Source organism: Daktulosphaira vitifoliae, unplaced genomic scaffold, assembly GCF_025091365.1.
Source record: "Daktulosphaira vitifoliae isolate Bord-2020 unplaced genomic scaffold, ASM2509136v1 Scaffold_2, whole genome shotgun sequence".
Lineage (NCBI taxonomy): Eukaryota > Metazoa > Arthropoda > Insecta > Hemiptera > Phylloxeridae > Daktulosphaira > Daktulosphaira vitifoliae.
In genome coordinates this window covers 46,126,719-46,140,380 of record NW_026099573.1, presented here as the reverse complement: position 1 = coordinate 46,140,380, position 13,662 = coordinate 46,126,719, and the positions used below count along the sequence as shown (strand labels likewise).

The window sequence follows — 13,662 nt, the reverse complement described above, 5'->3', positions numbered from 1 at the left end:
AGAAATAATATTTTTTAATAATCCCTTTTTCATTCTACATACTTTATCTTAATTAGGATATTAATAATGAACTAGCAGATAATGTAGCTTTTGGAATAGTCCACCAATTTTTTAAAATTAAACAGTATCTAAAGATTTGCATCGAAGCGTTTTTTTTTTGATAGTGATTTTAATCACTGTCAGATATCATATACTTGATCCATCTATACCACGTCACCACTGTGCCGCGAGCCCCCTGTGCTGGGTTTTTTTTATTAAGTTTAATGTCTGTTTTCACCATGAAGATAAAATAAAGTCCGAAATTTTTTTTTACCATTATAAAGTATATTACATTAGCTTTAATTTAAGATATATATAAAAGTGTCAGACCTTCCGGAACACTTTCAAAAGTTACGTTGAAAAAGTTCTACTTTCTATATGCATTTTTATGTTTTGAATCCCCCCTGTATTTAGGGAAATGGTCCGATTTAAAAAAACAGTATGTCGAATGAAAGATCTATATAAATACTACTTCTCATAAAAAAATTGTAATGATTCATACATTTTTCAAAAAGTTATAGCATAATAAAGTTAAAAATGGAAAATACAAAATCGAAAATTTTCACACAAAAATAGCATTCGGTAGCCATTTTCACCATGAAGATAAGATAAAGTCCGAAATTTTTTTTTTTCATGATAAAGCATATTACATTAGCTTTAATTTAAGATATATATAAAAGTGTCAGACCTTCCGGAACATTTTCAAAATTGAAATTAAAAAAATTAATTTTTTGTGAAAAAGTTGTCATTTTAAATCTCCCCTTGTGGGCAAGTAAAGAGTCACATATAAAAAAAAAATATACCAAATGAAAGGTAATAATATCATGCATCTATAAAAAAAAGAATTATATTGATATGTTCATTTTTGAAAAAGTTATAGCACTTTTAAGTAAAAAAAATGGAAAAAATTAGCCATTTTTAAATTTGTAATTTTTGTGGAGGTTTCCCCCATTTACGGGGAACGTGGGAATTATTTTCAATTTTTGAGGGTAATGTCTGCGACTAGATACGATTTGTGATCTTTTGACGTATCATTGAAAGAAATCGGTTCTGTGAGAGCTGAGAAAAAGTGGTAACAGACAAAAAAAAAAAAAAAAACATCTTAGTAAAACCAGTACCTTCTCAGCTTCGCATCAAAGCTAAAAAAAATTTTTATAAATTTGTAACAGTAAAAATATAATATTTCAGTTGTTTGGAACCATTTAACAATTAAGAAAATTAAAAGTTTAGAGCTTCAATAGATATCTCTCTTAGAAAATGTATAGTTTGTTGTATAAAATTTGATTTTTATATTATTATTAATTACCTCATGGGTTGTTGTCGTCAGCGCTTTTAGTGATTTATAGTTTATGGTATGAAATTTGAATATAACATGATTATTATTTTAAGATAAGATGCATAGTATACATTGAATAGTATGCAAAATTTTAATTGATTATTGTATACTATACAATAATCATTTAAAGATGTATATACATACATAATAACTTTTTCATTAATAAATGTAAGATGCGTAATGAAAAGCATTAGGCATATTACGACACAATTATTGATTAAAATTCTCTTTCATATAAATGTGGCAATGTATACTAAAAACCCTCTCGGAGCTAACCTATAATATATACTTATATGATAGAAACCATAGTAATACATAAAACATTTACTAAAAACATAACAACGCTTACACCCTCACATAAGACAAAATTATTTTTATCATTTTAACATTAAAGTATTATTCACATTACAATATAACATCAGAATTAATGAAGGTGGTAAACTTTTTAAAATGAGTAAGTATTAAATATATATGTATATTCATTTTTAATCGAGATTTTAATTTAATGGCTTGCGACAACAACCAGATAAATCTACTTTTTGATATTATTTAAGACAAAGAAAATAATGTTTTCATAAATCATTATTTATACAAAATAATGAAGATAAAAGCTATGTGTCTTTTATTAGTACTTAAATATTTTTAAACCTTGTAGGATTTTCAATGATATAATTATTGAGAATTCATAAAAAACAACTTGAGCCTTTAAAAATGTAATAAAAGGATACCTAGATGTAAAAAAATTTATTATTGTTCTATTCACTTATATTATATTCGTTTTATTTTATTTACTTAATTCGTAATACATATTAATAATTATAGAGGGAGATGTTGATGTGAAAATTTTACTTGTCTGTAGCCTGGATCTACTGACGTCGAATTAACAAAGGACAGTTGTGTTTGATTGGCCATATAGTTATAGACATATTTTTCGATACTATCAATTTTGTCTTATTTATATNAGAGGGAGATGTTGATGTGAAAATTTTACTTGTCTGTAGCCTGGATCTACTGACGTCGAATTAACAAAGGACAGTTGTGTTTAATTGGCCATATAGTTATAGACATATTTTTCGATACTATCAATTTTGTCTTATTTATATAGCTAATAACTTAACTTATTTTATTTAACTATTCGTCTATTGTCTATTTTCATCATAGCCAACCAACTCCGTCTCACTTAATTATACCTACTAACCAACTTTACAAAGATTCAGGTCAAATATATTGTACATTACATAAAACTTATATTTATTGAAAGTTTAAAATATAACCTTACTTTGCCGTTAACATAAAACAATAGTTTAACTTTGTTATGTTATCTCTCACTAGTAACTAAGGTGTACACAATTGCCTGTATCTTCTTCAGACAAATTAAAATTCATATAAGGAGATAGGGACAATATTTGAGACGTTTGGTAGCTTTTTATTTTCAGTTTTGACCAAATTGGTGTTAGGGTTGCGTAGTTTTAAATGCAACCATTTGCACATAGGTAAATGGTTGCCGTAGTTAAAAAACATGCAATTTAGGTGTTAAAATTTATGATTTCATATTTTATTTTTTTAACTTTAGATAACTATAACTTTTTGAAAAATTTTCCTTTATAAGGGAAGGGTAACATTTTTTAAAATTCGAGTAAAATGTACAACTTTTTCAATTTAACTTTTGAAAATACTCCGGAAATACACCGAGCTTTAAATATATGTTAAATTAAAGCTTATGATAAATACTATAAGTTTAAAACAAAAATGTGTTCCGAAATCTTTTCTTCTATGGAGAAATGGCCGCTGAATTGAACAAAAACAATAATTTTCGTTTAGAAATATATATTTTCTTCTTAGTGAAAATGACTACCGCATTTAAATATATGCTATTTTTGTGTTAAAATGCTCGGTTTTCTATTTTATTTTATTTTAAAATACCTTACAAGGGGAGTGCACTAATTTTCATGAATATTATATAAATCCAATTTATATATAATAAAGTTAAACTCCTTTTATTTTTTTGTTTGTTTTAAATCGAAAAAAATAACCTTGAAATTTTGAATTAGCTTAAATAGCCATTTTTATCTTCCGACAAATGCGAAGTGCAGTTGACATGTCCGGAAACGTATGTCTTATACAATGGGATACGAGGTCTAAACCCACATGGGAGAGTGAATTTTTGTACATTTTTTTCTTAATTATTTTTGAGTTAGAAAAAAAATGTTTAGTCGTTTTTAGTACTTTGTATCATTAATCATTCTCAATACTCGGTTGTCACTATACATCTTAGAGTACTTTATTTATCGTAAAGAGTAATTATAACATTTCCTAACTGCATATTAGTCTTAAAAATACCATTTTTTTAATTCTCATAAAATTTTCTATTTAATGATATCAATTTCAATCTTGCAATTAAGCTAAAAAAGTTATGGCAACATATTCAATTTTTTTACTATAAACTTTCACAAAACTATCAAAAATTTTTCATCAACTTTAAAGGACCAAAAAAATATGTTAAAAATAAAATTTTGGACTGATTATTTTTAATTTTTACTAAATTTTTTCAAAATTTTAATGAGCTTACTTATTTTCCACAAAGATTTTTCTTCTTTCACTTTTATTATGAATTTCTTGTTTTTTTTAATTAAATTGAAAAAGAAGTTGTGAAACGAAAATAGAAATTAATAGGATATGATAGAAAAAGTGTATTATATTATGATAATAATGGACACATGTATTTACCTATGTTTAATTTTGATTAATACCACTAACTGTAATAAAATAAAACACGCCATTATCAGCGGCTCGGTTTTTATAGTATGTATGGGCCTATTTTAACGCAGCAGTTTAATTTTTCGCAATTTTTTATCGCAGCCGCACACGCTTAAAACCCCTAATGTGTAACTATTATAATACACAAAAGTTCACGAATAATGGTAGCTAATAGCTATATTATGACGTCGCTATCGTAGTAATTGATTTTTTTTTGTCAATTATGACTTTATCAATAGATATGCTTTCTGTATTTTTAGTTGGCGTATTTATAAACCCACAACAATGTGCCTTTCTACACCATTGATAATGAATGCTACGTATCTGCAATCATTGACATCATAAAAAAACAATTAGCTACCTGTATTTTTCATCATTCGTGTATTATACATGTAAATTAATTTAAAAATTTGAAAATTTAAAGTTTTATATCTAATAAACGAATAATGTTATCCTAAAAATTCAAATACCATTTACTATTAAAATGAAAACTATTAAATTTCCAAATTTTTGTTTTCATTTGATAAAACAAAGTTGACACCCTTACAATGCATAAGGAATAAACTTAAGAAGTATTAATATATAATATTCTTGTCAAATGTAATATATGATTAGGAAAAGAAAGACATTCCGGTCACTTTCATCTAGTTTAGATAATCAATTTATTAAAAATATTTTTCAAAACGCATTGATGCTTTTATGGACAATGATTTTTATATTTTTAAAGTTTTAATTATATTTTTAATTAACAGACAATTAAATTGCACTACAAATAATGTGTGTGTAAATAAAATTGTTTCATTATTTAATATTGATTAATAAAAATATTCTTTAATCAATTAACAAGACTTCAATTCATATAAAATTATTTTATATGCGTAAAATAGTATTTATAAAGTGAATTATAACATAGAAGTTATGTCGCAAAAATGTGGTCGATACTGGTTTTGAGGCTAGAGACCCGTGGGCCGTTTATTAAATGAGCGACAACACATTATTTTAATAAAAATAAAACAAACCGAAAAGATAAACACAGTAATAATAATCTTCGCATAATATCGCGGCACTTTCGTTGACGTCGACGACGCGATGTCCGGCGTAATCCTTAAACGGCAAAATTGTTAGCAGCGTTGTAGGCGACGGTGCGCGGGTGCGGTTCAGTTGGTCGACATTGTCGCTTTCACAACGGGAGGAAGACTCTCGCACCATTTGCGGCGGGTCTCGTCGGCCGTGCGGCATTTGCTGGACTTTGCACCGTAGCGTATAACACGCGGTGTTGGTCAGTCAAATACTCATAGTAGGGCGACGGCTGATAAAGGTGTCACGAATCGCGGGGCAATCGTGTATAACGAAGCGACGCGAGCCGTGTCAAAGTATAACAAATTTTTATAATCTATATTGTGTATTCTATTATATCTTTATTATAAATTAATCATTAATAATTATTTTATGATTTAATAGTTAATGAAAGAGCAAACAATGAAACTAAGAAACCTGTTGTTGTTGGAAAACACTTACTTGAACTATCAACAAAGAAGTTGGATTATCCACCATTGTTTAGTCAACATACATGGACAAAATCTGTACCCTATTGTGTAATTTTACTTCAATTAGTTTTAATAGAATTTTTTATTGAATTATAATAATTATTTATAGCATAGAATTATCGATGTAAAGCCTTCAATGTCAATAGGGCGAAATTACAGATTAGAACTTGAAAAATATTTGCATAAAAATACCAGGGAGTCATATAAGACATTAAATAAAAGAAACTTTAATGATCAAGGTCATTTTATTAAATCTCTAACAGTTAAACATAAAAATAATGTATCAAGAAACAAAAAAATTGAAAAATTACATAAACCCGGGATCGTTCCACTAGAGGTATTGATTATATATTATTTTCAACTGAGTATCGTCTAAGTACAAATTAATTATATTTATATATATAAATATATGTCCATTAATTATCCCCTCATAAATCTTAAAATAGCAAAAAATCATAAACTCAAAATTTACTACTAAGTTTTCGACAATAATATTTTACTAACTAATTTTAACTTAAAAATATCTACGGTGATATATATTATGTGAATAGCAAGGGGGCAGATGATTAATGACCTTAGCGGTATAGTTATCAATTATGGTGCAGGTTAGTATCGCTCTAGAATGACTGACTATGTTGGGGAGTGAATGTCACCGCGTTTATGATAGGAAGAATTCAGTATTATTGGCAATGTTAAAATGTATAAAAATATTTTATACCGCTTCAACATACAGCATAAAAATCTTAACGTACAAGATAAATTAATAACAGTTACATATTTTTTGTGTTAAAATAAAAAGGCTATAAAATGAAAAATGTTGTACTTCTCAACATTTTTTTTGATTCCCGATGACTTATGCGAGATTTATTAAATACACTTTCATTAATTTTATCTATTTTGTTCTTTTTTTGTTCCGTCCATCATTGGACTAGCCAAGAATCACCTTTGACTCCCTAACATGTGAAAGGGAGCCACCACCTTCTATAGCATGTTAAATTCGGGAAATAGAAGAATGTAAATCTGATCATTATTGTTATTTAGTCATTTATATAAAATATATTTTAACTGAACGCCTTTAAACTTTTTAATTTTTTCAGGAATTACTATCTGGAAAATATTATAATGAAAAGTCAAATGTTCTTGAAAATAAAAAAATCTTAAAGAAAAATTATTATACGCCATTAAAGTATGATACTAGTTTTTTAATTTTAGTTTTTGATAACTTCTTTTTAACACGCTTATATTAGTTTCACATGTATGTGTGTTTGTAACTTTCTAAGCGGCACGTTTTACTATTCTTGCGTATCCGTCGTCTATGACCTTGAGACTAGACGTCGTAACGCATTCACCACACCCTGCTCACCACACGCCAATAACACTATTCCTGTATAATTTTATATTTTTGGTTTTCGTACCCGTACACGCGTGCGTGTCAACAATTATATATATATATAAACAAATTTTTTTGACTGACCAATACCGCCCGCGTGCCATACGCCTTACGTATTGTTTGTAACAATGAGAACAATAGAAACCCGTTTCCTGACTTACTGAACACCCTGTATATTCCTACTGCCGCTGCCGCCGTTTATACCTCAGGTATAAACAGGTATAAGGGCCTCGCCCTTATAAAATTTTTTAATACAAGTTTTTTTGTTCTTTTATTTATTCTCTTTTATAATTTTTAGCTTCGATGCGAAGCTGAGAAGGTATTGGTTTTACTATGATGTGTTTTTTTTAGCTTCGATGCGAAGCTGAGAAGGTATTTTACTATGATGTGTTTTTTTTTTTTTTTTTTTTGTGTCTGTTACCACTTTTTCTCAGCTCTCACCGAACGGATTTCTTTCAACGATACGTCAAAAGATCACAAATCGTATCTAGTCGAAGACATTACCCTTCAAAATTGAAAAAATTTCCCTCGTTCCCCGTAAATGGGGGAAACCTCCAAAAAAATTACAAATTTAAAAATCGCTAATTTTCGAAATTTTTTCAATTTTTTTTACTAAAAACTGCCGTAACTTTTTCAAAAATGAACATATCAATATAATTTTTTTTTATATAGATGCTTGATGTCTTTACCTATCATTTGGTATATTTTTTTTGTAAATCTGACACTTAACCTGCCCACAGGGGGGGATTTAAAATGACAACTTTTTCACAAAAAATTAACTTTTTCAACTTAACTTTTGAAAATGTTCCGGAAGGTCTGACACTTTTATATATATCTTAAATTAAAGCTAATGTAATGTACTTTAATTTGAAAAAAAAAAATTTGACCTCTGGACTTGTCTTCATGGTGAAAACGGCTACCGAATGCTATTTTTGTGTGAAAATTTTCGATTTTATAATTTACATTTTTTACTTTAAAGTGCTATAACTTTTTAAAAAATGTATGGATCAATACAATTTTTTCATGAGAAGTAGTATTTATATACATCTTTCATTGGATATACTTTTTTTTTAAATCAGACTATTTCCCTATATATGGGGGGGCTTCAAATATAAAAAATGCATATAGAAAGTAGAACTTTTTCAACTTAACTTTTGAAAGTGTTCCGGAAGGTCTGACACTTTTATATATATCTTAAATTAAAGCTAATGTAATATACTTTAATTTGAAAAAAAAAAATTTGACCTCTGCACTTGTCTTCACGGCGAAAATGGCTACCGAATGCTATTTTCGTGTGAAAATTCTCGATTTTATTATTTATATTATATTTAACTTTATAATGCTTTAACTTATTGAAAAGTTTATGAATCCACACAATTTTTTCATGAGAAATAATATTTTTTAATAAACCCTTTTTCATTCGACATACTTTATCTTAATCAGGATATTAATAAGGAACCAGCAGATCAAGTAGCTTTTGGAATAAAACACCAATTTTTTAAAAATTAAACACTATCTAAAGATTTGCATCGAAGCGTTTATTTTTGATAGTGATTTTAATCACTGTCAAATATCATTATACTTGATCCAACTATGCCACGTCACCACTGTGCCGCGATTTTTTTTTTGTATCGTTTTACGGTCTTCAACACGCATGTTTTGTTGAAAATAGCCAACTTTATCATCTCATTACACAAAAGTGACTGAATGAATTTTATTCAAATTTACATAGTACTTACCTTTAAGCAATTAAAATATCTGGTGAAAATTTGATGACGGAGAAATAATTTTAACGCCACTTATAGAACTTACAAAATTTACAATTTGCGTATTATGGTAAATCCACAAACTATACGTAATTTTCAACATTTTATTTTTATTTTTTCATTTATTCTGCACGAAAATAAAATACTACATACCATTGTAAGCAACTATTTTTAAAATTATTGTTCTTGTTTAGTACTAAGGGAAAGTATAATAGTGTCGATGAAACAGTTGTGTTTATTATACATAGGGTTTTAATTTTATCATATTACTTATAGTGACTTTTGTATCAATTTCTTCATGTAATATGACAATTTTAAATAGCATTTAAAACTGGTTGTCTATTTTTATTAAATATTACATGATTGTCCATATAAAATTACAATTGTGTGTCACTGAGCAGTCCAGTCAATGTATAACTTTTATTATTGTGACTAGTTAATTGTGTGTCAATAAAATCGATTTCAACTATTGTTTTTGAGTATAATTAGTTTAAATTTATTATTATGGAATGCTCAGTCAGTATATCAGTGAACGAAGAGTGTCACAAATCTCTTTACGGTGTTAATAACCAAATATTTTTTATTTTTCTAATGAAAACCAACAACTCCTTGCTTGTAGAATAAACTGTTCTTTAACTACAATTTATGAGTATCACAGTAAAAAAAAATTTAGATTGTTTTTATTTTGTGTTCGGTAGAAAATGTTCTGATCCGTTTAATATACATAAAATAACTGTCCACAAAGGTCTGATTGAAATAAAACTACAAACCGTTCTTGAATATTCAAATTTGGAATTAATACCTGAAAAGACCTTATGTAAAACATCTTTAAAACGTTTGAAAGATTCCGCTGATTACTTGAATATGAGCGTTGAGCATGATGAACCCGTGTATAAGTCTATAGAAAATAATTTAGAAACAATAAATAACGCTTATAACAATTTAGGTATATCACCAGTTTTATTAAACCACCTAAGTAAAACTCATCGACCAGTTATTTTTGAAAAAAAAAAGGTGAAGCTACAAGTACTACAGTAAAAAAAAAAAATTTCTTATGAAATTATGAAATTCCTTCTTCTTCTTCCAATAGCACACATTTTATTTCTAACGATAATTATGTCGTTAAAGAGTATGAAAGTTTAATAAATAACTTAAAAATAAAATTTAATGAAACAATGAAACTAGCCAACACATAAGAATTTTAAGTCTGTTGCCTAAATCTTCGTCGGTTTCAAAAATTCGTGAAGAGTTTGGTGCCACAAAATACTTTGTGAAAAAGGTAAAAAAATTAGTCGATTTTTATCTGACATTGTCGTTCAAAAACCTGGTCGAGTAATTGATTCGAATGTAGTAAAAAATATTGATGACTTTTATCATAATGACGATTATAACAGGGTATGTCCCGGTATGAAAGACGTCATTAATATAAGAGATGCTGATGGTACAAAAATTACTAAACAGAAAAGATTGATTTTGTGTAACTTAAAAGAATTATATATAAATTAAAAAACGGAAAATCTTAATGACAAAATTGGTTTTACTAAATTTGCTGAATTAAGACCTAAAAGGTGATTTAAGCTGGAGTAAGTGGTACACATTCTGTATGCATGTGCGTAATCCATCAAAATATAAAACTTATCGCACACCCATATCAAAACAGTATCAACTCAAAAAATTAGTGTTTTTAGTTAAACGTATATTCGAATTCTACAAATGAAATTACATTAAACAACAAAACAGGTTTATCTTTATCTTTATTATTATCCGTCAGATGGCAGTGTAAGTACATGTTGTCGAATGAATCATACAAAATTACCACCAACAAAACGGTTGTTTTCTTAGTTAATCTCCAGACATCAAACAGAGGTCATGTGTTTAAATTAAACAAAAGTGTTTCATTTCAAATTATTACAGTCTTGTTGAAAATATTTATGTAGTTTTCAAGTTTTATTTTAAATTGATGCCTTGTTGGTGATACTAATTGTTTTATTCTACAACTATTCATTGCTTGATTTCGAGTTGCGACGGTTTTAGTTATTCGGGTAAGTGAAAATATTTATGTTTATTTTGACTTCTTTCAGTTTTAAAGTAAAAATAGTAATATTATTAGTTACATCAGTTTTGCTGGAAAGATTTGTTTTTCTCATTAATTCTTATTTCTTTGAAAATAATGCACTTGAAATAAGGTGAGCTAATGCTTTTCTAGAGTTCAAATAGATCTTTGAAATTACTAAATAAAAATATTCATAGTTTGATTCGTAATTGATTATTTTCGAGTTGGTACAGTATTGATGGTTATCAAGAGTATTTTATAGAGAAATATAATAATATCTATGTTTTAGAAATATGAGCAAACGTGTGCGTTTATTAGTCAGTTTGGCAAGAGAAAAACTTGAGGGAAAAGTCCCCTTTAATTTTTCATCAGAATGCAAGGAGATGCAGCCAACTACATTGAGTTCTATATCCCCTACAGTATATTTAAAAGAAAATGAACAAACTGATTACTTTATTTCACCGATTCACAGTAACGAAAGTGACTATGATGATTCTGATAAGGATCCTAATTTTGAGTTGCCGGCTAATAAAAAAAAACCATTTTTTCCTTCTATTATTCCTTTGTCCGATTCATCTTCAACTAGCAGTAGCTCTAGCGTTTCGTCAACTGATAACAGCAGCTGTTCTAGTTCTGATACTGAAAATGAAAATGTAGATCTTTCTCGAAATTCTGCTTCGTCTGGAGTTCATGAACAAGAACCTATCACAGAAGAGAAAAAGGGAAAGAAGAGAGTTTTAAAACCATCGATGTGGAAAAATAAAGTTGCAAAAATGTTAAGAAATTCAGGCAAAGCCTACCACTCTTCGTCTAAATCAAAGAAACAAGTTCCAGAAAGAAAAATTCGTTCGCCCTGTGGAAACAATTGTCGGCTGAGTTGTAGAAACAATTTCGATGAACCTACAAGGCTTCAAATTTTTAATGCATACTGGGAACTAGCTGATCTTCAAAGACAACGAGAGTTTATAGTACGACACGCACAAGAAATAAAACCGAAATACAGGTACTCCAGCACACAAAATTTAAGGGCTCTAAATATCTCGTTTTATTTTTATATAAATGGGTCAAAAATCAGAGTTTGCAAGACATTTTTCAAATCCACTCTTGACTTAAACGATAGAATTATTAAAACGGCCCTTTCCAAAAAAAAAGAGTTTGGTGTAATAGAAGGCGACTTAAGAGGCAAACATGGTAATCAACCAACAATAGATCCACAAATTAAGCAAAGCGTTTTAGATTTTATAAATTCTATTCCACGGATTGAATCACATTACTTAAGAGCTCAAACAACTAGAGAATTCATAAGTAGTGATAAAAGCCTAGCGGATTTATATCGGGATTATAAATCAATACGCGAAAACTACGGTTTGCCTTTTGCTACGGTATCAACATTTTACAGGATATTCAATAGTGATTTTAATATTTCATTTTTTGTTCCAAAAAAAGATCAGTGCGACGTCTGTGAACGTAAACGACGAAGAAAAACAAAAATTATACCAGAACTATGAACAGCACCTCAAAGAAAAGACTTTGGCAAGGATAGAAAAAGAAAACGACAAACAAAGGATCGACGGTACCATTGTAGCTGTGTATGATTTGCAAGCTGTTATGCAGGTACCAAAAGGACAAGTATCACTCTTCTTTTATAAGTCAAGGATCAATTGCATGAACTTTACTGTTAGCGACTTAAATGTGAAAAACGTTGTTTGCTACTTTTGGGATGAGACCGAAGCATCGAGGGGAGCAGTCGAAATAGGTAGCTGTATTCTCAACTATATCAAAGCTCTAATAGACGAGAATATCGGCAAAGATATTGATATAATTTTCTACTCAGATAATTGCGGTGGGCAACAAAAAAACAAATATTTGTTGTCTGTTTATGCTTATGCTGTTATAAATTTGAGAGTTAAATCGATAACGCATAAATTTTTAATACGTGGTCACTCTCAAAACGAAGGCGATAATGTCCACAGTGTTATCGAAAAACAAATTAAGAGATACTTAAAATCAAACCCAATCTATACACCTCAAACTTATTCAACTTTAATTCGTACGGCTAAGAAAACAGGAAGACCGTATAAAGTTGTAGAAATGACGAACGAACAATTTTACGACGTTAAAGTTTTGCAAGAATCGTGGGGCAATAATTTCAGTTTAGATGAAGACAAGACCCAAGTTAAATGGCATGATATCAAAATGCTCAAAGTAGAGAAGGATCACCCCGATGCATTTTTTTATAAAACCTCATTTGAAGATGAAACTTTTAAAAAAACTTATGTGCGCAAGAGAAGAGTTACAAATCAATCATTTATTTCCACTCATTTAACTCAAGCATATTCTGGGGAAATTTCTTTATCTGATACAAAAAAAAAAACCCAGCACGGGGGGGTCGCGGCACAGTGGTGACGTGGCATAGTTGGATCAAGTATAATGATATCTGACAGTGATTAAAATCACTATCAAAAAAAAACGCTTCGATGCAAATCTTTAGATAGTGTTTAATTTTAAAAAATTGGTGGATTATTCCAAAAGCTTCATAAACTGCTAGTTCCTTATTAATATCCTGATTAAGACAAAGTATGTAGAATAAAAAAGAGATCATTAGAAAATAGTATTTCCCATCAAAAAAATTATATTGATCAATACACTTTTCAATAAGTTATAGCATTATAATGTAAAAAATGTAAAAAATAAAATTGAGAATTTTCACACAATAATAGCATTTGGTAGCCATTTTCACCTTGAAGATAAAATAAAGTCCGAAATTTTTTTTT

The 13,662-nt window shown here is 28.6% G+C and overlaps 1 protein-coding gene across 4 annotated transcripts in view; it reads left to right on the top strand.

The window, feature by feature from the left end:
- Positions 1–1,698: 1,698 nt before the first annotated feature.
- Positions 1,699–13,662, top strand: part of LOC126899129 (dynein axonemal heavy chain 3) — a 236,275-nt gene continuing 224,311 nt past the window's right edge. For all 4 annotated transcript variants that reach the window (XR_007702488.1, XM_050673685.1, XM_050673684.1 and 1 more), the window contains exons 1-4: positions 1,699–1,829; positions 5,594–5,727; positions 5,789–6,016; positions 6,777–6,865. Coding sequence is in view for 3 of the 4 variants with exons in the window: in XM_050673685.1 (XP_050529642.1) it covers positions 1,826–1,829; positions 5,594–5,727; positions 5,789–6,016; positions 6,777–6,865 (455 nt within the window). In the remaining variant the exon portion in view is untranslated. The remainder of the gene's footprint in view (positions 1,830–5,593; positions 5,728–5,788; positions 6,017–6,776; positions 6,866–13,662) is intronic.